At 45.1% G+C, this 26,621-nt stretch overlaps 1 protein-coding gene across 2 annotated transcripts; it reads left to right on the forward strand.

Moving 5' to 3' along the window:
• Positions 1–5,659: 5,659 nt before the first annotated feature.
• Positions 5,660–26,507, forward strand: OGG1 (8-oxoguanine DNA glycosylase). 2 transcript variants are annotated; one of them, XM_058170208.1, is made up of 7 exons: positions 5,660–5,930; positions 10,472–10,845; positions 12,286–12,465; positions 15,973–16,148; positions 19,694–19,841; positions 21,725–21,774; positions 23,685–26,507. In XM_058170208.1, the coding sequence occupies exons 1-7, from the start codon at positions 5,710–5,712 to the stop codon at positions 23,787–23,789; spliced, it is 1,254 nt and encodes a 417-aa protein (XP_058026191.1). In that variant the 5' UTR covers positions 5,660–5,709; the 3' UTR covers positions 23,790–26,507. The 2 variants fall into 2 exon arrangements, with proteins under 2 accessions (XP_058026191.1, XP_058026190.1); XM_058170207.1 differs by having other exon boundaries at positions 5,662–5,930; positions 15,967–16,148; positions 23,685–26,505.
• Positions 26,508–26,621: the final 114 nt, after the last annotated feature.

The raw sequence follows: 26,621 nt of genomic DNA on the forward strand, positions 1-26,621 counted from the left end.
TTGGAACCAAGTGGGCTCATTGCCTTTTTTAAAATTCTGTTTGCAGAAAGGATAAGGGAATCTATGGTCTTGTTCTGGTCTCCATGAGAAGATGTGCTGACTCTTGGCTTCAAGTAAACATCAAGCTATTTTTACTATCCCGTTATCAGGATTAGCATTCCCCACTACTGTTGTTTATTGAGCACTAGCAGTAAACATAAGATTTCATATCTAGAAATGATAACGATTGACTTTATAGGAAAAAAATGGCATAAGGAATTGTTTTCATCGTTCCTTGTATTTTAGTTTACAACACTGAAGCTTCATTTTTCCTTCAAAGGGCTCAGAGCATCAGCAAATTATTCTCAAAGCTTTTCAGATCTAGACCAGGGGTCTCCAATCTTGTCAACTTTAAGACTTGTGGACTTCAACTCTCAGAATTCCTCAGCCAGCTTTGCTGACAAGGTTGGAGACCCCTGATCTAGACAGATGACAAAGTTAGACCTTGCAAATTTTAGCAGAAGAACTTGTCACATTTTAGACCAATAGTGCTAAATATGTATATGGTTTTTTTTTATTTTAAAAAAAATAATAGTTTCTAATTAATTATTTTGGAGGGATTGTTGTCAAATCTATTCATTTCATTCAATATTTAGATATTGCACCTACCCTTCCTTCTACTGCAGTCACTTCATTAGTTGTATTTCAGAAAAAAGTTTTAATTTCCATTTTTTTTTCCCGAAGAGTTTTTAGAAGATGATCTAAACTGCGTGAGAATCATTTCATCTAATTTTAAATAAAAAATATGTCCTAACGTTGTGCGAGAATGAAACTGGGATTGTTGCCTGCATTTGAAAAAAAGCAACAGCAGCAGAAACACTTCCCACCCCCCACCCCCACCCCCAATTCACCAGGGCTAAACTCATGCTTTTTCTCCCAAAGGCAGCAAAAGTTTACAGCCCCAGAAACTTCAGAGGGAATTAGCTTATTCATTTCCCTACGAAGTTTACTCATAAGCATACACACTGATACTCCAGGTGAACTGAACCATATCTTGGCATTTTTAGCACCCTGCCAACATCCATAGGCAGCTTCACCCCACCCAGGCTCTTAGCCTACAAAAGAGTAAGTGTGGGTGGAGAAATGGTGGAGGATAAGAAGACAACAAGCAGGCAATGAAGCAAGAAGTGATGTTTGGAAATGTACAATTGCTATAGGAGGTAAGGGAAAGGACAATCAATCAACTGCCAGGATTACAAGTGTTTGTAAGCAACCCACAGTGGTCCAGTTGTCCCAAAAGCCCCTTTGGGATAACCATGACCTGGATGATTGAAAATCTCCATAGACATTTAACCCATTGTGGGGTGATTCCTGCTTGGCACTTGGCATATTAGACTTTGGGCTGGAATTTGGTAGCAGCCAGAAAAGGACAAACCAAATTGAGGCAGCACCTAATCCCAAGACACACAAGAACTTTTGGAAGCAGGCAAAAGCAGTATGCTGCTATACAAATTTTAAGACCTACTTGCTATAAGGAATAACTCATTATTTACAGGACTACAATTTACAAAATCTAGGATGGAGTTAACCCAGGGCAAGTATTAGGAAAAGCATGTACCACAATAAAGCAGTTTGTACAGTTATCTTCTATGATGTGTCCAGTCTTTGAAAAACAAAGAATCCTCACAAGCATAAAAAGGGTTAAAAAAAAACTTAAGCAAGAGCTCTGATTTCACACAATTTGCATACTATTTTAGTATTGTAGGAAGTTAGCACCCATCCCTCTCCTAGGAAAATGAGATATTTTAGGAAATATTAAAAGGCAGAATATTTCCCCTAAAAAGGCAGAAACTCAGTCCCCACCCCCCTTTGTCAATGGGCCATTAAGGCCTGGGCCAGTCTATTCTACATAACAAAGATCTATCTCCTTCAGGCAGAGCCATAGTAGGAATTGCCCAAAGCTCCTTCATTACATCATCACCCAGCAAGGCTCAACCAAGCCTGGGACATAGACAACCTACAAAGTTACCCTTCATGGCCCCATGAGAGTCTGACAACCAATCAGAACACAAGCTCAAATTCAAAGCCCAACAGAAGGCATAAAACCCAGGCACTCTCAGCATCTCTGCCAAGGATTTCAAGCCATGTGATCCTGTTCATCAATAAACCTTCTTTCCAAGCAACTTCCATGTTTCAAGTGTCTTTCTCCCCATTTGGAACTGAACCTAGTTGGATATTTCTTCCAACAGTATAAAATAGTATAAAGCTGGCCTTGGAAATGGTTAATTATTGTACTGAAAGATCAAATGAATATCTTAAATAGGGTAATTTTTTAATAAAATGTATATTTGGATGATTAATAATGAAAATAATTATTTAAAATTAAATGTGTATTATATTCCCACTAATTTTATCAATTTGGGCAATTGAAAGAAAATGCATTACTTAGAAGAATCCAGAATTCAAATGTTATACCATGGAATGAATTCCAGCTTCTGCTTCAATGCCCAGCATATTTATTTAGTTTAGTTTAGTTTAGTTTATTTAGATTTTTATACCGCCCTTCTCCCGAAGGACTCAGGGCGGTTCACAGCCTAAGTAAAAACAATACAATATACACAGTAAAAACAATTATAAAAATCTTATTAAACATCAGGCCAGATTAAAACTATTAAAAACATAAAAACCCCAAATTAAATCAAAATATTAAAACTACTAAAAATTTATTTCTAAAATTTCTATGCCAGTCCTGCGCAAATAAATAGGTAGGTCTTCAACTCGCGGCGAAAGGTCCGAAGGTCAGGTAGTTGTCGTAGTCCTGGGGGAAGTTCGTTCCAGAGGGTGGGAGCCCCCACAGAGAAGGCCCTTCCCCTGGGGGCCGCCAGCCGACATTGTTTGGCGGACGGCACCCTGAGGAGTCCCTCTCTGTGAGAGCACACGGGTCGGTGGGAGGTAATCGGTAGCAGTAGGCGGTCCGTAAGTAACCCGGTCCTAAGCCATGGAGCGCTTTAAAGGTAGTAACCAAAACCTTGAAGTGCATCCGAAAGACCACAGGTAGCCAGTGCAGTCTGCACAGGAGCGGTGTTACATGGGAGCTACGAGCAGCTCCCTCTATCACCCGCGCAGCTGCATTCTGAACCAACTGAAGCCTCCGGGTGCTCTTCAAGGGGAGCCCCATGTAGAGAACATTGCAGTAATCCAAGCGAGAGGTAACCAGAGCATGAGTGACCGTGCATAGGGCATCCCGGTCTAGGAAGGGGCGCAACTGGCGAATCAGGCGAACCTGATAAAATGCCCTCCTGGAGACGGTCGTCAAGTGATCTTCAAAAGACAACCGCCCATCCAGGAGAACGTCCAAGTTGTGCACCCTTTCCACCGGGGCCAATGACTCGCTCCCAACAGTCAGCCGCGGCTGCAGCTGACTGTACCGGGGTGCCAGCATCCACAGCCACTCCGTCTTGGAGGGATTAAGCTTGAGCCTGTTTCTCCCCATCCAGACCCGTACGGCTTCCAGACACCGGGACAGTACTTCAACTGCTTCGTTGGGGTGGCCTGGGGTGGAAAAGTACAACTGCGTGTCGTCAGCGTACAGTTGGTACCTCACCCCAAAACCACTGATGATCTCACCCAGCGGCTTCATATAGATGTTGAACAGGAGAAGGCGAGATAATCGACCCCTGCGGCACCCCACACATGAGGCGCCTCGCTGTCGATCTCTGCCCCCTGCCAACACCGTCTGCAACCGGTCAGAGAGATAGGAGGAGAACCACCAATAAACGGTGCCTCCCACTCCCAAATTCCCCAGCCGGTGCAGCAGGATACCATGGTCGATGGTATCAAAAGCCGCTGAGATGTCTAATAGGACCAGGGCTGAGGAATAACTCCTGTCCCTGGCCCTCCAGAGATCATCAACCAACATGACCAAAGCCGTCTCCGTACTGTATCCGGGCCGAAAGCTGGACTGGAACGGGTCTAGATAGACAGTTTCATCCAGGTATTGGGGTAGTTGACGTGCCACCACGCTCTCTACAATCTTTGCCACAAAACGAAGGTTGGAGACCGGACGATAGTTTCCTAAAACAGCTGGGTCCAGGGAAGGCTTCTTGAGGAGGGGTCTCACCACCGCCTCTTTCAAGGCAGCAGGGAAAACCCCTTCCAACAAAGAAGCATTGATAATCCCCCGGAGCCAGCCTCGTGTCACCTCCTGCGTGGCCAGCACCAGCCAGGAGGGGCACGGGTCCAGCAAACACGTGGTGGCATTCAACCTCCCCAACAACCAGTCCATGTCCTCAGGAGTCACAGGGTCAAATTCATCCCAAACAGTCTCAACAAGACGAGTCTCCGACCTCTCCCCTGGATCTACCCAATCTTGATCCAACCCGTCCCAAAGCTGAAAGATTTTATCGTATAAATAACCACTAAACTCCTCGGCCTGCCCTTGTAAGGGGTCCTCCCGCTCCTCCTGATAAAGGAGAGAGCGGGTCACCCGAAACAGGGCGGCCGGGCGGTTATCTGCCGACGCAATGAGGGAGGAAGCGTATAGACGCTTCCCTTCCCTCAATGCCACTAGGTAGGTCCTACTATATGACCTAACTAGTGTTCGGTCAGCCTCTTAACGGCTGGATCTCCAGGCACTCTCTAGGCGTCTTCTCCGGCGTTTCATCTCCCTCAGCTTCTCGGAGAACCAAGGAGCTGGTTGAGACCTACGCCGGGTCAGAGGCCGCAAAGGCACGACACGGTCTAGAGCCCCAGTCTAGCAATACGGTCTAGAGCCCCAGCCACAGCCAGTTCCCAGGCCGCGACTAGTTCTTCAGCCGTGCTATTTGATGCGATCCTATTATTCTTAATGTGAATTTTAGCAGCTAACCAGCTAAAAGAAGTGGAAATCTAGCTTTTTTGCTGTTGTTAAGATCAAACACTCTATGATCAAAGTGTTTAATTTAAGTGTCTTCCAGCACTTTTTACAGGCGGGATTAAGGGCCAATCACCCTTGAAATGGCAACAGTAATGTGTTTTATCAATAGCTTAAATATCACTGCATGCTAATGTATGTGGCTTGTCAAGGTGAATCTGGGTGGGGAAGAGAATTTGAAACAATGTAAAGAACTATAAACCAAAATAAACAACAAAAAAGGCTGCCAAGAATTTAAAAAAACCTCAGAATAACAACAATGCCTCTAATCCAGGCTTGACTAACTTTCTAACCTCCATGCCTGACGGTGAGAACAATTAATCAGTGGAACGACTTGCCTCCAGGAGTTGTGAATGCTCCAACACTGGAAGTTTTTAAGAAGAGATTGGGTAACCATTTGTCTGAAATGGTGTAGGGTTTCCTGCCTAAGCAAGGGGTTGGACTAGAAGACCTCCAAGGTCCCTTCCAACTCTGTTCTATTATTATAGCATATAGATATTTAAACTACGATTATAGCAAAGAGTTCAAGGAACATTGTGCTACCATCTACTGATTATCCTGGTTTTGGCAGCCCAGGTAATGGTAGCTCCATTTCCGTTCTCCCCTGAAAGGGCCGCTTCCTTTCCCATCCGCCTTGCAACCTTTTCATGCCTATCTCCAGCCTTAACCCAAGGACAGGAAGAATTCGCCCTGTGCCCAAAGACCCGGGCTTCCGCCCAAACAGACCACAAAGACCACCTCTCGCAGCCTAGAGCGGAAAGCGGTCGCCCCGCTCTACCCCTGCGCGGCCCCTCCTCTAAATCCAGGGGCCGTTCTCTATGGTGATTTTACGGACTCGGAGGTACGGGTTTTGCGCCAAACTGGTGCAGGCGAGAGCTGCGGCCGGAGCGCGCTCATCCCCAAGGACAGCGGACAGCAGAAGGTCCAACATGAACCCCCGGCCGACCCAACTGCCTCGAGCGACTCCCTGGCGCTCCCTGCCTTGCCCGCGCACCGAACTCCGCCTCGACCTGGTACTCTGTGGCGGGCAGACCTTCCGGTTAGTGCGCCCCCTGGCGGCTCCCAGCCAGGAATTGCAACCTTTTCCCCCAAAGCATCTCCCTTGAATTTGCCCCTTGGCCCTTTTCCTTCCTTCCTTTCTTTCTTTGCATCGCTGTCGCCCTTGGGCGGCTTCTCTTCAGCAATCATTTTTTTTAACTTGCCCCTCTCTGGGTTTGCTGCCTTGCTTTCCCCTTGGCTACCCCCCAGGGTTGTGCAGCTTTGGGGTACATGGAGGCCCGGTGATGAAGGAAGAGACCGCTTTGAATGCAGGCATAAAAGCCCCGACAGGCTCGCGCATGAAAAAGAATGGAGGGGGGAAGGGGGGGGGGAAGAGAGCGAGAGATGTTGGGCAGGCTTCTCTTCGTAATGATGCATATATTCTGCTTGTGCAAGCAATGCTCCTGCGAGCTTTTTTCCATCATCCGCAACCACCAATCCTTTTTATTATGATGATTATTGTTATTTTGGTCCATCCCCCCATTTGTAAGAGAAAGGAAGATGAGCACCGCCCCCTATAGTAGTTGATAAGGGCTAGCGAAGTAAAATCAGCAGGGATTCCTTTAGCGTTATCACTTTGTAAGAAGGAGGGGGGAAAAACCCATCTTAATGTTTGCAAAGAGGGGACGGCACTCCTTAGGGGTTTTTTTTTGGGAGGGGGAGCGTTTTGCTTTTTGCTTTTTTTTTTGCTTGCATTTTACTAACCGTGATGCCCCTTTTCTCCCCCCCCCCCACAAGGCACAATATCATTCAATATAAAAGCCCTTCTAATTCTTCTAAGCATCAGTAGGATCTACCCAGTCCTTCTCAGCTCTTTTGTTTTCTGCATATAATCTCTTTGGCTTCATGGAGCTGAAGCCTTGAGCTGCAAAACCTTCCCCCTGGGCACAGCCATTGGCTCCCTGAATTCTCCCATGCTGCTATTGAATTGAAAGAGAACCTGAGCGATCACTGCAATATTTATTTATTTATTTATTTATTCGCATTTTTATACCGCCCTATCTCCCAAGGGACTCAGGGCGGTTTACAGCCTGTTAAAAAACATACATATAGATACAGAATAAAACATCAATTAAAAAACTTATTAAATAAGGCCGAATATTTAAAATAGCAATAAAAGTAATAAAACCCCAATTAAAACCAAATTCAAAATTTAAAATTCCACTCCAGTCCTGCGCAAATAAACAGATGTGTCTTAAGCTCGCGGCAAAAGGTTCGAAGGTCAGGAAGTTGGCGAAGTCCTGGGGGAAGTTCGTTCCAGAGGGTGGGAGCCCCCACAGAAAAGGCCCTTCCCCTGGGTGTCGCCAGTCGGCACTGCCTGGCCGACGGCACCCTGAGGAGTCCTTCCCTGTGAGAGCGCACGGGTCGGTGAGAGGCAATCGGTGGCAGCAGACGGTCCCGTAAGTAACCCGGCCCTATGCCATGGAGCGCTTTGAAGATAGTTACCAAAACCTTGAAGCGCACCCGGAAGGCCACAGGTAGCCAGTGCAGTCTGCGCAGGAGAGGTGTCACATGGGAGCCACGAGGGGCTCCCTCTATCACCCGCGCAGCCGCATTCTGGACCAACTGGAGCCTCCGGGTGCTCCTCAAGGGGAGCCCCATGTAGAGAGCATTGCAGTAATCCAGACGAGATGTCATGATATAAAAGAATATATGTAGCTCAGGGCTGAACTGGGGAGTCCTTGTTACCTCTCTGAGCTTGGTTGTTTGCTTGCAGATGTTTCATTGTCCAGCCAGCACCAAGGACCTCGTAGAATAGATCACTTACAGATCTATGAAAATTCTCCTGAGTCAGGTGAAATCTGCAACCAAACAGGACAGGTACAGACTTCAACAGATAGTAGGACTACAGAAAAAAACAATTATAACCAGCCTGCCTTCCATTGAGGATCTGTATACAGCATGAGCTAGAAAGAGGGCTGAGACAATAGCTACAGACCTCTCACATCCTGGACGTAAAACGGTTTCAAGTTCTCCCCTCAGGACACCGCTATAGGGCATTGCATGCCAAAACAATTAGGCACTAAGATAGTTTTTCTCCCATGCCATCACTCCGCTAAACACCTACCAGTAACTCCCACAGCACTGTCTTACGCCTACAGGTATTTACCCATGTAGTAGGGCTATATTATTACTATCCTCATCTTCTCAAAAGGCAACTAAACTTTGTTTTTCCTTGAAGATGTTTCACTTCTCATCCAAGAAGCTTATTCAGTTCTGACTGAGTGATGTAAATCCTTCTATCCTCCACCATTCAGTCAGAATCGAAGAAGCTTCTTAGATGAGAAGCAAAACGTCTTCAACAAAAAACAAAGTCCAGTTGCAGTTTTGGAAAAAAAACACCTTTGAAACTGTTTCTCTAAAGTGACAAATTGCATTACATTGAATTTCATCCACAATCTGAAGTTCTTTAGAGACTAACAAAATTTAGTCTGAACAACAGTTTCATTTTATTTGTATATTTTGAGGCTAAAATTAGAATAAAGCTGGAAGGGACCTTGGAGGTCTTCTAGTCCAGGGGTCACCAATCTTTTGGACCTCAGGGATCACCAAATTCATAATTTTAAAATCCCACTGACCATTAATATGATTTTTTTTAAAAGATAGTTTTTAGTGCAATATAAAAAATGCAAATAATTTTTCTGTGGACCACCAAAATGTTCTCGCGGACCACCTGTGATCCATGGACCACCAGTTGGTGACCACTGTTCTAGTCCAATGACCTACTCAAGCAGGAGACTCTATACCATTTCAAATAGGTGGCTGTCCAGTCTTTTCTTAAAAACCTCCAGTGATGAAGCCCCTACAACTTATAAAGGCAAACTGTTCCACTGGTTAATTGTCTTCACTGTTAGGAAGTTTCTCCTTAATTCCAGGTTGTTTCTCTCCTTGATTCGTTTCCATTGTTTCTTGCTTCAAAATAAATTGACCCCCTGTTCTTTGTGGCAGCCCGTCAAATACTAGAATGCTGCTATCATGTCACCCCCTAGTCCTTCTTTTCTCTGGACTGACCATATCCAACTGTTCTTCATATGTTTTTGTCTCCAGGCCTTTAACCATCTTAGTTGCTCTTCTTTACACTTTTTCCAAAGTCTTTAAATAATAAATACCACTGAAGTTGCTTGTACCCTCAGAGACCAAATTGTGAGATATGTGAGAAAGGAACTTCTCCTTGGTCCGTTGCAAAATTTATTTCTTCCAGAAATAAATTTATTTCTCCTTCCGTTTTCAGTAAAGGAATTAATCCTGTACCTTGTAACCATGCGTTTTTTGAATTGCACTACTAATAAAGGTAATTGCATGTCACCGGTAACAATTTAGCTTGTTTACCTTTGTGTGCTCTATAGATAAAAGGCAGGAAATAATAAGAACTTTTTACAACTTTAGAAGTGATGTTTGGGGAAGGAGTAGCTTAAAGGTAGAACACAGATCCGGCTTCTATCACTGGTTATTTGCTCAAACAGTTCAGATAAGTTGATCAGAGTTGATTGGAGAGCAGCTGTCAGAGATGCTATCAAGTTAGTTGAAAAACAGGCTCGCTACTGTAGCTATAAGAAGCTTCCATTTTTTCTCTTCCCATTTTGCATGCTTAGAAGTTACTAGGAATCAGGGGTGGGTTCTACTTACCTTTATTACCGGTTTGCATTGTGCTCGCGCACACACGTGCTCTTCAATGCATGCGCAGAAGCTCCTTTTGATGACGTTCGGGTCAGTGGGCGGAGCCTCCCACCAGTTTTACTACCGGTTCTATAGAACTGGTCCGAACCCGGGGGGGCATGCTATTTTCTTTTCATTAACTTGGCTCCTAAGATCAATTAGCAGTACCATCATGTAATCTAATATAATTATTAATGGTTAAACTGAGGATGCTTTCCAAGAACTGGACATACCACACCACAGCAAATCTATACATAGTGTTTTAACACACCCCATCTCCGTGGCACCAACTAGCAGTCAGAAGACATAATGAAAACTCCTGAATCTCACAGCACATGGACAGATTTAATCATAGTTTCAACTGGGAAACTCTGACCATCCTAGAACAAGCCAAGTCCAAGAAGACTAGAGAATACCTGGAGGCCTGGCACCCTGACAAATCAGTCATCAATAGACATAAACAATATCTACATACAGGTAGTCCTTGACGTACAAACACAATTGAGCCCAACATTTCTGTCTCTAAGTGAATTGTTAAGTGAATTTTGCCCCATTTTACAACCTTTCTTGCCACAGTTGTTAAGTGAATCTCTCTAATTGTTCAGTTAGTCACATGGTTGTTAAGTGAATCTGGCTTCCCCATTGATTTTGCTTGTCAGAAGATTGCAAAAGGTGGATCACATGACACTGAGACACGGCAACTGTCATAAATATGAGTCAGTTGCCAAGCATCCAAAGTTTGATTGATCATGGGGGTCATAAGTGTGAAAGTGGCCATAATTCACTATTTCATGCGGTACTGGTATTGACTGAAGGATCTGGGTAGCCTTTTTTTAGGTGAGCCTTGGCTGTTTCTGCTGCTAACCAAGCCTGTGATTTTCTCAGGTGGTCTGAAACCAGCCCTGGCTACTGGACTGGTGTGCTGGCCGGGCGAGTCTGGACTCTCACTCAGTCTGAGGAGCATCTGTGGTACACCTTGCATGAAGAGGAAAAGGAGGACGGTAGCAGAGAGGAAGAAGGCCTGTCCGAACCTCCCCTGAAGAAGAGCAGGAAGCAAACACAGCCAGAACCGAATCGTCCTGGGACAAGCGAACGTTCAGGCAGCCATTTGCCTGGAGAGATGGCCCGGGGAACAGATGGGTTGACTCCTTCTCAGATCCTCCAGGACTATTTCCAGCTACATGTAAATGTATCTGCGTTATACCAGGGTTGGTCTTACGTTGACTCGCATTTCCGGGAAGTAGGTGTTAAATTCCCAGGTAGGCAAACTAGCACCAGAGAATGTTGTACTGCTACAATAAAAACGTATGGATTTTTTTTTACATGATGAAGAGATAGTACAATATCCTAATTTGTGTGTGAGCACTTGTTTTCAGGAATTAGAACTAAGTGACGTTTTATTTAGTTGAGAGTAAACTGACCAGCGGCAAAGCTGTGTCTTATATCAAGAGCGCAGAATTTGAATTCTTAAATGTATTTATGCATTTTAGGGAACAAACATTGTCCTTGTCTGGCAGAGGAAGATTTGAAAATGGACAGACAAATGACCCCAAAGTGAGGCTTTCTTGAGGGGTCCTTGGTGCTCTCTGAGTTTGGTTGTTTTCTTACAGACATTTTATTATCTGCACTGCAGATAATAAAATGCTGCCCTGATGATGTTACCTAGCTGAGTAATGTTGTGGCCCGCCAGCAGCCAGCAGAGCTGGCAGCAGAGTCAGACAGTGAGGAGGTTGGGGAGGAGTATGGGCCAGTTCTGGGAGATGGGGAAAGTTCGGACGAGGGCTCTGTGTCAGAGGCAGACAGGGAGATAGACAGCAGTGAGACAGAGGAACAGCTGGAGCCCATTCCCAGTGTGCGCATGGGCAGAGCTGCCAGAAGACAAGAAGAACTCAGAAAGCAGGGTTGACTTGGGAGTAAAGCCACACCTTAGAGATGATTGGCCCCTCCCATAGGAAACAAAAGAGGAACGAACTGGGAGGGGGCTTTTGCAGGAAACAATTCACTTGTTCGTTCGTTTCAAAAGTGGAAAGTTCTGTTTGTGACTCTGCCAAATTTTGCCTTACTTTGCATTTGGAAACAAGTTACATGGCAGCTTGCCAAGCAAGATAAGGTGTGTTGATAAATATTCCTTTGAAAACTGTTTGGTCAAGCCTTGCTGACTGTGAATGAAAGTAATTCACAGTCACGTAAATAACAGGTTTTGTCAGGACTTAAACTCTGCTTCCTGATTTTCAAGGGAGCCTAGGTCAGAACCAGTGGTGGGATTCAAGTAATTTAACAACCAGTTCTCTGCCCTAATGATTTCTTCCAACAACCAGTTTGCCAAACCGCTCAGAAAGTTAACAACCGGTTCTCTTGAAGTGGTGTGAACTGGCTGAATCTCACCACTGGTCAGAATAGGTAATGAAACGTCCACAAGAAAACAACCAAGCTCAGAGAGCACCAAGGACCTCTCATTTTAACCCTGAGCTACAAATATTCTCCTTTATTGGTGAGGCGTTCTTGCCCAGGGATCTCTCTCTCTGCTTACTACTAGTACTATAAAAACCCAGAAATCAGAAACTACTGTACCACAGAGGCAGCACGAAGGAAAGCTAAATTCCTTAGCTTAAACGCAAAGTATGTGACTAGTGATAGGAAACCTAGAAACATAAAAAACTGATGGCAGGAAAAGACCTAGTGATTCTTTCTTCTTCCAGGGGTTCGGGTGCTGCGGCAGGACCCAGTGGAGTGCCTCTTCTCCTTTATCTGCACCTCCAACAACCACTTGTCCCGCATCACCAACATGATTCAACACCTGTGCCAGGCCTTTGGGCGCCGCCTCTGCCAGCTGGATACCAAGACCTATCATGCCTTCCCCTCACTGCAAGCAATGGCAGGTAAAACCTTAGGCCTCAAAGTTGCTTCGCGGCCTTTCCTTCTCCACAAACCATCCTCGCTACGTCTCTTGACTCCTTCTCCACTTCCTGTTCTATCCCCAACAGGGCACATCAGTGACAGTAACAGTGTTGGAAGGGACCTTGGAGGTCATCTAGTCCAGGGGTCTCCAACCTTGGCAACTTTAAGACTTGTGGACTTCAACTCCCAGAGTTCTGGGATTGTGGACTTTAAGTCCACAAGTCTTAGTTGCCAAGGTTGGAGACTCCTGATTTAATCCAATCCCCTACTCTCGCAGGAGAGCTATACAATATTTGACAAATGGCTGTCCAGTCTCTTCTTAAAAGCCTCCAGACTACATCCAAAAAAAGTGCTTTTCTGCCCCCGTATCAAAAGATATTTGTGCAACATTCACACTCCTGCTTCAGGGAAAGCTGCCTTTTATTCAACCATTCCCCTGGTTGTGTGTCTCCCCTCACTCCAAAGGTCATTCCCACAAACCATTATGGGTGCTGGCTTGCAGGTAGCAGCTCAGGCAATGAGTTGAGTCTCAACCAGGCAGCACAGAAGGATGGAGGAGTTTACTGAGACAGGCCTGGTCAACCTTGGCAACTTTTAAGACTTGTGGACTTCAACTCCCAGAATTCCTCATGGTGGCTGGGGAATTCTGGGAGTTGAAGTCCACAAGTCTTGAAGTGTCCAAGGTAGGGCACTCCGGCAGCGGATGCTTTATCTGAAGCATCTGCCATCTCCCTCATCCTCCTTCTCCAACCCTCCCACCTGTTTCTTTATGCTTAACAAGCATTGGGCTTGCAAGAACGGGCACTTTCTCACCCAGAGACTGATCCTTTCTCTTCACCACACATAGGGAAGTTCTTAGTCGATGTCAAACATCTTTTGCAGTGTTTGCAGAATGCCAGAGGGGGGCAGTGTGGGAACACTCCTTTTAACCTTCCTGTTTTCAGATGGCCCTGGTTGCAATTTCCTCTTTTCTCACTATCTGTTTAACTCTTAAGGAAGGACCATTGGACTGGTTTCTGATACCTGTCTCCACTTTAGAGTCACAGTGTTGGCTGATTCAATGTGCAGCTTTCCTACAGTTCTGCTTTAAATCACAAAGGAGGTCTTCCCGAAATAATAAAGAGATAAGTACTGTATTTTTCGGAGTGTAAGACACACCTTTCCCCCCCACCCCAAAAGTGGGTGAATTGTTTAAAAAAAGTTTTTTATTTTATAAAGAAACAAACATTTAGTACATCAGTCATTCCTTCCATGTGACATCTCAGTGTCTTTTTATTATTTCTTCTTTCTTCACTTCAGTTTAAACTATTACCATTTTTCCACCTATTCTGATTATACCATTTTCTTACATAATTATCCATTGCTTATCTATACCTTTTTTTCTAACCAATGGTAGAATTTATCCCATATCTTAAAAATATTCTGAATCCTCTCTCTCTTTAAAGGATAATCTATTCATTTCTGCACAATCTAAAATTTCCCTAATAATTTCTCCTTCCAGGCGTATTTTCTCCGCTTTCCAATTTTGCACAGAAACAATTCTTGATGCTGTTATTACATGTATAATCAAACAGATATTTTCTTTAATGATTTTCTCTGGTAGAATCCCTGATAAGAACAGCTCCGGTTTTGAGTCAATGTGTTGTTGGGTCATTTATTCTAACCAAACCTTTATTTTCTTCCAATAGTTTTTGGCTTCTGGGCTTGTCCACCACCTATGATAATAAGATCCTGGTAACATATGACATTTCTAGCATTTAGCTGATTTATCTTTAGGTGAAATTTTAGGGGCGTCTTATAGGCTGAATATGGGCGTTTTTGGCCTCCCGAACCTTCCGCATGTTGCGTTTTCGCCTTCCCCAGCTCCCAGAAGCACTGCAGTGCTCTGCATGGCCTGTTTTTGTCAAAAATACCCCTGTTTTTGGCCTGCAGAGTGCTTTTGGGGGCCGGAGAGGGTGAAAACCTGACACACAGAGGCCAAAAACTATTTTTTTCTTGTTTTTCTCTTGTAACTTTAGATGTGTCTTATAGTCCGGTGTGTCTTATAGTCTGAAAAATACGGTAAATAAATTAAACCTCCACATACCTTAGCTGTATCATAATTCCTACCATAACAGGACTTTTCACTTATTATGCTTTCTTTACCACCGGTACCAAAATCTCTCAGCAATCTGCAGCTAGGAAAACTCTTGAGAGCCATGTATTTTGTATGCTCTCTCGGTATGACTCTCTGAAGACCAATTCAGCAGTTATTTAAGATCTCCTAATTTATTGTAGGTCATATAGCTGAAGAAATGTTTTCAAGTGCTTGGGAACACGACTCAGCAAGGATAAGGGATCCATTGGCAATTCAGGCTTGTAAAAGATGAATACACCCATGTGGACAATGATCTGAAGGAAAAGTCAACGTAAGATTGCTCATGGAAGTGCTGGAAGTTTAATTTTAAAAAGGAATTGACAATTGTTGGGAATGTAGACATCCACAGTCGGTTTCGAGCCTGTCTAGTCTTCTCACCAACGATCAATAGTACAGAAAGAATGAACGGAGCTGGGAGAAGATACCCAGTTTCATAAACTAAACTTTGCTAAATCTTGAAAGATCCTTTGAATCTTTGCTTGGGCAAAGAAGTGCCATTGAAGAGTGACTTGATGCACTCTACATTTGCACCTTTGCTTAATAGTTCTTGCTCATTGCTAGAATTGAACCAGGTAACTGGTAGCTTAGGTACCTTATTTTTCGGACTATAAGATGCATTGGAGTATAAGAAGCACCAAGTTTTCGAAGAGGTAAACAAGAAAAAAATAGTTTGGGCCTTCCCCAGCTCCCAGGAGCATTCTCCAGGCCTCCCAAATCCTCTGCAGACCCCGTTTTTGCGAAAAACGGGCCTGGTTTTAGCGAAAATGGGACTCGTGGGACAGGGTTTCAGGAGGCCAAAAATGGCTGTATTCTGTTTATAAGACACACCAACATTTCCACCCCTTTTTAGGGGGGGAAGAGTGTGTCTTATACTCCGAAAAGTATGGTAATTGAAACAAGTTATAAGAAAATAAAATATACCCCAGAGATGAGCTACCAAGATCCATCCTGCAGCAGAAATTCTATTTGTTTGCTGAAGGAAAATTCTGGTTGTTTTTTTTCTCCTTTAATGAAGAGCTGGCTAACAGTTTCTTGAAAGATTTGGCGAGAACAGTAGCTGATGTACGGTTAGGACTAAAGTGAACAAAACTAGTCCTTTGCGATTAAAATGCTAGTAGGTAATGCTGTTAAAATGATGGTGTTGCTCTATTGTTCCTTCAGTAGCTGGCTGCAAGCTGTCAAGTTTCTCATTGTTAGGCAGTTGATTGACGTTGCCCTGCCTGTTTATTTATTGCGTTTCCGTGCCGCCCATCCCTCCAAAAGGCATCTCTTGTTTCTTCTTGAAAATAGAATTATTTCTGGATTTCGTTTCATGTCTCCATTTCTTGGGGTAAACTTCTTGCAGGAGCAGATACAGAGGCTCGGCTGAGGGACCTGGGATTCGGTTATCGGGCACGGTTTATTAGCGAGAGCGCCCGGGCTGTCCTGAAGACTCTTGGTGGGGCTGCTGGCCTTCAGCAGTTGCGCACTGTCCCTTATGAGCAGGCTCGGCATGCCTTGTGCACCCTTCCAGGAGTGGGAGTCAAGGTGAGCATGGACCTGGCCCCCTTCCTCCCTGTTTTGCTGTTTTACCAAAAAAGCGTGTGGGTTCGGTTGTGCCTATTTGTGGGGAAAATGTAGTTGTGGCTTGCAAAAAAGGGTTTGTTTTTGCTCTGGGAGGTGATCGAGCCCCCCCCTCTCCCCCAAGATCCAGAAACATCTAGGCCCATGCCACAGGTGGCATGTGTAGCCATATCGGTGGGCACGCAAGCTCAGCTCCAGCACGCATGCACGCACCAGCCAGCTGATTTTCGGGCCTTCTGGGCCCACCAGAAGTAGGGAAACAGGCTGTTTCCTGCCTCCAGAAGGTCTGGGTGGTGGTGGGGAAGGCCCATTTTTGTCTCTCACCTGGCTCCAGAGCCTCTCTAGGAGTCTCTGGAGGCTGGGACAGCAAAAAATGTCGCTTCCTGTCTAACCGGAAGTTGGTAAACGGGCCGTTTCTGGCCTCTGGAGAGCCTCCAGTGGGGTGGGAAAGGCAGTTTTTGCCCTCCCAAGACTCATAGAGAGGCTCTGGAGCCAGGTGAGAGAGAGAAATGGGCCTACCGGGCCATCGTGTGTCAGGAGCAGGGGTGGTCACACGTGCATGGGTGGGGTGGGTGGGGTGCATAGAATTACATGTGTGGACATGCATGTGCATGACCCCCCCCCTTCCCTGCACACAATGGCAAAAAGGTTAGCCATCACTGATCTAGGCCAATTCCAACTTTTGAGGCCTCAGATACAACAGAAATGAAAAATGATCATTTATGCAACAAACAGTGGATTATAACTTAAATACTTTTAAAAAGCACAGCAAAATCCTGAGTTTGAGGCCCCAACTAAACAATGGATTGTTATTTTGACTAAGTTTTAAAATAAAAACCTAGCTGAAGCCCAAATTTGAGGCCCCAGTTGGCTTAAGGCAAAAGCCAAATACACCCCCTTCCTTGGCCCTACTTCTGATTATCTCTGATAGTCAAAAACAGTAACTGGTATTTTCCAACTAGAATAAACCTATTAGTTTGTTCATCCTGGGGAAAACTGTTGGTGGTTTCCCATTTCATGAGATCAGGGAAACTGAAGAAGACCCTGCAATCATTATAATGACCCAGGGGTGAAATCCAGCAGGTTCTGACAGGTTCTGGAGAACTGGTAGCGGAAATTTTGAGCAGTTCGGAGAACCGGCAGATACCACCTCTAGCTGGCCGCAGAGTGGGGTGGGAATGGAGTGGGGAGGGAATGGGGATTTTGCAGTATCCTTCCCCCGCCACACCCACCAAGCCATGCCCACAGAACCGGTAGTAAAAAAAATTGGATTTCACCACTGTAATGACCCCTATTTTGTGGTTCAGCCTCCCACTAGAGCAGGGGTTTCCCAAACTTGGCAACGTTAAGACTTGTGGATTTTAACTCCCAGAATTCTGGGAGTTGAAGTCCACAAGTCTTAAAAGATCCCTGCCCTAGAAGCTAGATTGGCTTCCCCTTTGTAACAACTGAAGAGCATCTGAAGAGCATTTGGGGTGGATGCTATCTGTATTTATTTCAGGGGTGAAATCCAGCAGGTTCTGACAGGGTCTGGAGAACCAGTAGTGGAAATTCTGAGCAGTTCGGAGAACCGGTAGCGGAAATTTTGAGTAGTTCAGAGAACTGGCAAATACCACCTCTGATTGGCCCTAGAATGGGGTGGGAATGAAGATTTTGTAATACCCTTCCCCCAGGAGTGGGGAGGAAATGGGAATTTTGCAATATCCTTCCCCTAGAGTGAGGTGGGAATGAAGATTTTGTAGTATCCTTCCCCTGCCATGCCCACCAAGCCTCACCACGCCCACCAAGCCACACTCACAGAACCGGTAGTAAAAAAATTTGGATTTCACCACTGGTTTATTTGTTATATTTATTGTTCGTTGCTGTGGTTTGATGGACTTCAGTTGCTTTAATATGTCACATGGGATTGGAATTCTTATTGTTGATATTGGTGTGTCAACAATATAGAGCAGAGTTCCCCAACTGTTCTGGCTTTGCAGCTTGCCCCGGGATGGGGGATGGCTCCATGCGAGCGGTGGGTACACATGCCTGCTATTGGAGCCCACTTCTCGCACAAGTGGGGAATGCACAAGTGCCCGTGCATTTCACCCGCCACTTCCGCAGCCTGGCTCCAAAAGGCTCAAAGCCCAGAGGTTGGGAACCCTAGATATTATAGAGCAGAGGTCTGCAACCTTGGCAACTTTAAGCCTGGCGGACTTGGATGGGGAGAAACAGGCTCAAGATCAATCCCTCCAAGACAGAGTGGCTGTGGATGCCGGCATCCCGGTACAGTCAGCTGCGTCCGCGGCTGACTGTTGGAGGCGAGTCATTGGCCCCAATGGAGAGGGTGCGCAACTTGGGCGTTCTCCTGGATGAACGGCTGTCTTTTGAAGATCATTTGACGGCCGTCTCCAGGAGAGCTTTTTACCAGGTTCGCCTGGTTCGCCAGTTGCGCCCCTTTCTAGACCGGGATGCCCTATGCACGGTCACTCATGCTCTCGTGACGTCTTGTCTGGATTGCTGCAATGCTCTCTACATGGGGCTCCCCTTGAGGAGCATCCGGAGATTCTAGGTAGTTCAGAATGCGGCTGCGCGGGTGATAGAGGGAGCCCCTCGGGGCTCCCACGTAACACCTCTCCTGCGCAGACTGCACTGGCTGCCTGTGGCCTTCCGGGTGCGCTTCAAGGTTTTGGTAATGATCTTCAAAGCGCTCCATGGCATAGGGACGGGCTATTTACGGGACCGTCTGCTGCTACCAAATACCTCTCACCGACCCGTGCGCTCTCACAGAGAGGGACTCCTCAGGGTGCCATCGGCTAGGCAGTGCCGTCTGGCGACACCCAGGGGAAGGGCCTTCTCTGTGGGGGCTCCCACCCTTTGGAACGAGCTTCCCCCAGGACTTCGTCAACTTCCGGACCTCCGAACCTTTCGCCGCGAGCTTAAAACTCATCTATTTGTCTGCGCGGGACTGGACTAGATTTTAGATTTTAAATTTTAAATTTAAATTGGTTTTAAGGGGTTTTAATATGTACACAGTTATTTTTAATTATTTGGCTATTTGGAATAAGTTTTTTAATTGTTGTTTTATTTTGTATTTATATGTATTTTTATCTGCCTGTAAACCGCCCTGAGTCCTTAGGGAGATAGGGCAGTATAAAAATATGAAAAAATAAATAAATAAAATAAATAAACTCCCAGAATTCCCTAGCCAGCTTTGCTGGCTGGGGGGTTCTGGGAGTTGAAGTCCGCCAGGCTTAAAGTTGCCAAGGTTGGAGACCCCTGCTCTAGAACAGGGCTATCAAACTCCCAGCCTGTGGCTGGATGCCTCATGTGCTGGCCACGTCCACGCCTGGTTTAGCGAAGGGGGAAAAAGTCCCGATACGTCATGTGATGACGACATGACACCCCTACTCTAGTGAAGTCCGCCAGGCTTAAAGTTGCCAAGGTTGGAGACCTCTGTTATAGAGAATATGTTGTCACGTAAATTTGATAAATGTTGCTATGCTGCAACCATTTCCTTTCCCCCACAGGTGGCTGACTGTGTGTGCCTAATGGCACTGGACAAGACTGAGGCTGTACCAGTGGATACCCACATATGGCAGGTGGCCAAACGTTACTATGGCCAAGAGTTGGGGATGGGGGCCCGCAGTGTGACGGAGCGTGTCCATCGAGAAATTGGTGAGGGTGCTTTGGAACAGGTCCTGCTTGCTGGTGACCAGCTTGAATTAGCAACATGGAGCAATAGCATATGTGCTGCCCCATAGTGCTTTTTACAGCACTTTCTGGGCAGTTTACCATGTCAGCCCCCAACAATCTGGGTCCTTATTTTACCGACCTCGGAAGGATGGAAGGCTGAGTAAACCTTGAGCCCGTCAGGATTGAACTCCAGACTCTGGGCAAAGTTTTCCTGCAATACTACATTCTGACCACTGTGCCACCAGGGCTCTTGAGAGAGGAGGGCACCTGGAGCACACCCACCTATCTAACCTAGTAGGAGCAGGAGATACGCTCTGGGAGAGGCGGTCTCACAAGTAACCTGTCCCTGTAGGGCTTTAAAGGTAATAACCAGCACCTTGAATTGCACTGCAAAGCAACTGGAAGCTAGTGCAGCTCACACAACAGTGATGTTACTTGGGTGAACCATAGGACACCCAAAACAGAATGTGTATGCCACTGCATTCTGGACCAGTCCAGTTTCCAGATGTCTTCAAGGACAACCCCATGTAGAGCATATGAAGTAGTCCAAACAAAAGGTGGCTAAGGCCTGGGTGACATTAAGCAAGACTTTCCAGTTCAGAAAACATATATAAGAATGTCAGAGCAGTTGTGAGGAATCAGATCTATTTCAATCACATCTTATTTCCTGTAGTGGCCAATGATAAACTCTGATAAAACTGGAGGGCATTAGCTTTACAAGAAGCAGAGAGGAATTACAAATCTCTTGTTAGTCACGAAGTCATGTCCGACCCATCGAGACCCTATGGGCAACTTTCCTCCAGGCCTTCCTGTCCATCTTCTTCTTTTGCCCTCAATCGTTTAGTGATTTTATTATAAATAGCAGTTCCTTTATTTCCATGAAGTTTCCTATCCATCGGGTGGTGTTACAAAGGATAGCTTTGGTGGAAGGAAGCAGCTAAGCTAGATATGTCAGCTTACCTGGTCTTCCACTGCATTGCTTCTAGTTGTAGTCCAGCATTGGGACACTGGAAGACAGTTCCTAAAAGCATAGCCTGAATGCGTTTCACGGGAGTAAAGTTAAACAAAGGGCCTAGTTGAGCTCCATAACAAACTGTACAGATGAAGGGCTTCAAGTATGTAGTAGCCTCATGGATAAAAAGCCAAATATTTTTATGCTTGGAATGTTGCCACCCTAAACTGTAATTAACATTGACAGAATGTTTATTTTTCTTTCTCTATTTTAAAGCATCTTAAATCATAGAATGATAATAAACCCTAATCATATTATATAACCATTACTGCAGCAAAACAATATGAGAGATTTGTGGCAATACAATAAATTGTAAAAAAAACCACCTCTGTAAAAACCTTTTAGTTTGGGAAAAAACCTTAAAATAGCAATGATTGTTTTCTGGATATTCTGGGACCTCTGTTGGTTATCTAGATCAGAGGTCTCCAACCTTGGCAACCTTGATGAAGGTATCTTTTCTTTTATGTACACTGAGAGCATATGCACCAAGACAAATTCCTTGTGTGTCCAATCACACTTGGCCAATAAAAAAATTCTATTTTATTCTATTCTATTTAAGACTTGTGGTCTTCAATTCCCAGAATTCCTCAGCCAGCTTCTGGGAGTTGAAGTCCACAAGTCTTAAAGTTGCCAAGGTTGGAGACCCCTGATCTAGATGCATGCAGAACCACCCATCGATATTTAAAGCTTGATACAAGTTCTGTTAAATTTTTAATTTCTCCTCCAGCAGCCCCCTACAACTGAAATACAATAATATGGGAAGGGACGTGAACTAGTTTGGGAACTCAACCCTGTTCGAGTTCTGTGGACTTGCTCTTTGCCACATTCTGATTTAAGTTTGTTTTGCCTTCAGGAAATTTCTTCCGCAGCCTTTGGGGACCATATTCTGGATGGGCGCAAGCGGTAAGTATGAAATGGCTTTCCCCTTCTCGCATTACTGCTCAGTGCCGTTGCCCACTGTTGCCAGAGGAGGTAAAATGCCTGACTAGGAGAAGCTTTCTCTGTATACGCTGCATAAACTTTCTGTCTTCCTTATATTAGCAAACCGCAGGATTGATTTAGAAGACTCAACAACACTAATAGAATCTGAGACATCACAGTCTAGTGGTGGGACATGTTCATGATTAGGGAGTCCTTTGGGGGGCTGAATTAGTGGATAGTAGTTTGGTCCAATGGTTAAGACGTGGATTCTAGTCCTCCTGTGGGCACAGAAGCCAGCTGGGTGATTTAGCCTGTTGTTTTCTGTGAACCCTAGGAAGAAGCCAATAACAATCCTTCCTAACAAGGTTGCCTGAAAGCTGTATGGATTCCTCTGTGTAGTTGCTAAGTTGGGTTTAAGAAAATAAAAACCCAGAATAGGTTCTTCTCCCACACATACTCTTATACAGAGCTTCCCTTCCCCTTCCCTTTCCTTTTTTCCTTTCTCCTTTCTCCTTTCCTTCTTTCCCCCTTCCCCCTTTCCTTTCCTTTCCTTTCCTTTCCTTTCCTTTCCTTTCCTTTCCTTTCATTCCCCTTCCCCTTCCCCTTCCCCTATCCCAGGGGTCTGCAACCTTAAACACTCAAAGAGACATTTGGGCCTGTTTCCCACAGAAAAAAAAACACCGGGATCCCCAAAACCCTTCCCGTGCCCAATTATTTCTTGAGCGGCCACAAAACTAGCATATGTAGTGAATTAAACATTCTGTTTTCTTCTGAAATTTTTCTTTTCTTGGATTTATCCATGGTTGGCCTATCGGGTTGAAAAGTTCAATAAATCACGTGCTGGCGGGTGTCACACATTGGCACATATTTTGAATGACAAGGAGTCGCATCAGAGGGGTGAAAGAGCCACATGTGGCTCCAGAGCCGCAGGTTGCTGACGCCTGCCCCATCCCTATCCCTATCCTTATCCCTATCCCTATCCATATTGACATGCCCCCTCATACAACCTACTTTGTTCCTCCAGTTCTATATACCAAGACAGAAGCAGCCATGATGAAGGTTCTTGGCTGAAGCTTTCTCCAGTGACCCAGATGAAGATAGATGGCGTCCACTAGTAATGCTGGAAGAACTTTCTCTTTCTAGCTAGATGCAGGTCAGGTGGATGCTGGAAAGATATTTGAGAGGAATGTTCTATGGCTCTACAGATCATGGTTTGATGACTTGACTCCCAAAGATCCAGTCATTATCTCAGGGATTAGAAGCAGGAACTAGAAGAAGAGGGGATACAATTTCTAGTAGATAAGTTGTTGTCCACCATGCCAGGCCCCTCTGTCCTCCACTGTCTCGCGGAGTTTGCCCAAATTCGTGTTCATTCCGTCGATGACACTATCTAACCATCTCATCCTCTGCCATCACCTTCCCCTTTTGCCTTCAGCCTTTCCCAACATCAGGATCTTTTCCAATGAATCTTCTCTTCTCATTTGGCAGCCAAAATATTTGAGCTTCAGCTTCAGTATCTGTCCTTCTAGAGCAGAGGTCTCCAACCTTGGTCCCTTTAAGACTTGTGGACTTCAACTCCCAGAGTTCCTCAACCAGCTTTCACACTAGGAGTTGAAGTCCACAAGTCTTAAAGGGACCAAGGTTGGAGACCCCTGTTTTAGAGAACAGTCGGGGTTGATTTCCTTTAGGATTGACTTTATTTGAACTCTATGTGAGTTGCACAAATTTGAATAACCTCTAGGTGGAAGCACTGAGACAGGGGAAAAAAAATTCTCCTCCTGGATGCCATCTCCAAGCGATCTGGATGTTTGCAGCCATACCTGATATGTCCCATTTTTAAAAATATCTTTTAACCCTTTGTGCCATCCAGATTTTTCCCCCTCTCTTGCCAGGTCCTGTTTTGTGCCGACCTAAGGAAGAACCAAGAGTCTGCAGATCCGAATGCCAAACACCGTTGCATCAAAGTGGCCCAGAGCAGCCACTCCACCTTGACATAGTAACCGTCTCTTGCAGCTCCACCTTATTTATGGGACTGATACAGGCAAGGAAGAAGACCTTTCCTGTTAATGACTGGAGCCAGAGAGAAATCACCCATGCTAAGAATAAGGGTTCTGTGAGCCGCTGAGGAAGACCGAGGCTGCTGTATGTTGCGGGGATCCTCAGTCAGTTGCTCCTACTTTTGTTTTTTAAATTTTATTGTCTTTTTTTCCTACCAGAGGTTGCTTGTAGCCTAAGCATCCCATGGAGCTGCCATGTATTTTAAAAAGTAGAACGTTTCCCGCTTTTTCCTTGTGACTTTTGTAATCGCAATAGGCTTGCTGTGCAGTGATACTGGGCATAAGGCAGTTTTTTTCAAGCAGACCATGGGAAAGTCGTTTTCTCTAACCTGGGGACATCTATTTAGAATGTCAAAAGCATCATTGTTTGGAAAGAGGTGACAAACATCAGCAATCTGGACTCCCATTAAATAGTGAGGTTGATAAGAGTTGTCGGAGGATAGGCAGAAATTGAATGGGCTTTCCCCAAAAGAAGTTGAGCTATTCAGTCTGTTAAATATCACCAATAACTTAACGGTACCACATAAAATTAAGGTAAAGGTTTTCCCTGTCTGGTCGTAGGGGGAGGTAGTTCATCTTAATTTCTTAGCTGAGGGAACCAGCGCTGTCTGAACTCGCTTCCACGGTCAGGTGGCTAGCACGATTAATACAACGAGGCACACAGAATGTGGTTACCTTATGGTAGCTATTTATCTATTTACTTTTGAACTGCTAGGTTGGCAGGAGCTGGGGCAAGTAACAGGAGTTCACCCCGTCGCATGGCACTCCGGTCTCGAACCCAGGCTGACAGCTTTCTAACTGACAAGCTCTTTAACTTGCTGAGCCATCGTGCCTCTCATAAAAATAAGACACTTCCTTTTTTTAAAGACGGGAACAAAGTTTATGGCCAAATTTGCGTGCTCTCTCATTCATAAAACCATGTATGTGCTGGGCTACATGTACTTTGTAACGCTGAATCGTTTCAGAGGCTGATTGTGATAGGCTGACTTTTTGTGATGGATGACACCTCCACCTAGGGAAGAGTAGGGGGGGACATGATAGCAGTATTCCAGTATTTGAGAGGCTGCCACAAAGAGGAGGGGGTCAGTTTATTTTCCAAAGCACCAGAGGGCAGGGCAAGAAACAGTGGATGGAAACTAATCAAAGAGAGAAGCAACCTGGAACTTCCGAACAGTGAGGACAATTAACCAGGGGAACAGCTTGCCTTTTGAAGCTGTGGGTGCTTCATCACTGGAGGTTTTTAAGAAGAGACTGGACAGTCACTTGTCTGAAGTGGTATAGGGTCTCCTGCTTGAGCAGTGGGTTGGACTAGAAGACCTCCAAAATCTCTTCCAGCTCTATTTTGATTGATTGACCTATTAGCTAAGAGAAGAGAATCCCTACCATTCAAAGTTGGCTGAGGAAGCTAGTGATTTGGGGTTTTTTACAACACTGTCAGTCTTTGGCATCAGTTGCCACACAGTTGTGTCCCATGCAGTAACTTGATTCTACCTAACTCTAACCCGGTTCCTTCCCTCTTTTGCCCAACTTACCTGGAGAAGATCCCTCTTGAATTCAGAACGGGTTACACCTGAGTAATTGAAGGGGGTTGCACTGTAAGTGAAGACCATCTCCAGCTGATTTGTGTTTTTGCTGATGATGATATTCTAAAACAGGGATCTCCAACCTTGGCAACTTTAAGGCTGGAGGACTTCCACTCCCAGAATTCTGGGAGTGGAAGTCCACCAGGCTTAAAGTTGCCAAGGTTGGAGACCCGTTCTAAACATGGCTGGCTGAGGAATTCTGGGAGTTGGAAGTCCACAACTCTTAAAGTTGCCAAGTTTGGAGACCCCTGTTCTAAAAGCAGCACTGGTCATTGGACGTGGGGCTGATTTCCAGTTTACTGAAATGGCAACGGTGTTTGTGGTGCCAAAATCCAGCATTAATAGGATCGTGTTTTAAAAGGTACTTTTTGTTTCATTTCTGGCGTGATGTTTCGATGCTCATCCAGATGCTGAGCCAGCTCCTTTTTCTTTTTTGTATTTGCTTATGTATATGTGACACAACAGCTCCAATTTTCTTTTGCCGCCTCATGTATTTAGAACGCTACTCCTAATATTCAATCCCTTGTACTATCTACCTTTTCTTGCTTTCATTAATTTTCTTCGCCGTCTATACAGAAGTCGTAAATTAGATTCCTAAACTCAAATGATAAGCATGCTGCAGCCTAGCCAAGCGTTTTTCTGATTTCAGGCAACGTTTCCTTGAATCTCACGATCGGAACAGAGACTTTTAAGGAGTGCAACCTGGTCTGGCTGTGGCCTGTTTTTTTTTGTTTTTTTTACTGTGTATTGTTTATATATATATATATATATATTCTCTCTTGCCCAAATCCATTTCTTCCTTTTGTCTTTGACCATTTCTAGTGGCTTTGGGCAAAGATCTACTTATTTGTATCCTTTTATAAAGTGCTTCTAAGTTATTTCTAAGTGCTGTATCAATTCTAATAAAACAATCCTGGTTTGTCCCTTAGGTCTCTTCTAGCATGGTTTGTCTGTTCACGTTAGTTCCTAAAAGTATGCCTACAACCAAACCGGATTCCTCTTAGGCAACAGCCCTCAGTGATCGTTTCCTCTTTTGGGGCCGGCCTTTGGCGAAGCTGGAGTGAAGCTCCGTCTTGTGTGCTTCCCTTTTAATACACGAACAAGCAGCAGCCTAGAAACCTCTGAGTTCAAGTTCCTCTTGAACTGAACGGGTGGATGAAAAGATCAACCAGACAAAACGAAGAGCTAT

The sequence above is a fragment of the Ahaetulla prasina genome, chromosome 2 (assembly GCF_028640845.1).
Source record: "Ahaetulla prasina isolate Xishuangbanna chromosome 2, ASM2864084v1, whole genome shotgun sequence".
Taxonomy (NCBI): Eukaryota; Metazoa; Chordata; class Lepidosauria; order Squamata; family Colubridae; genus Ahaetulla; species Ahaetulla prasina.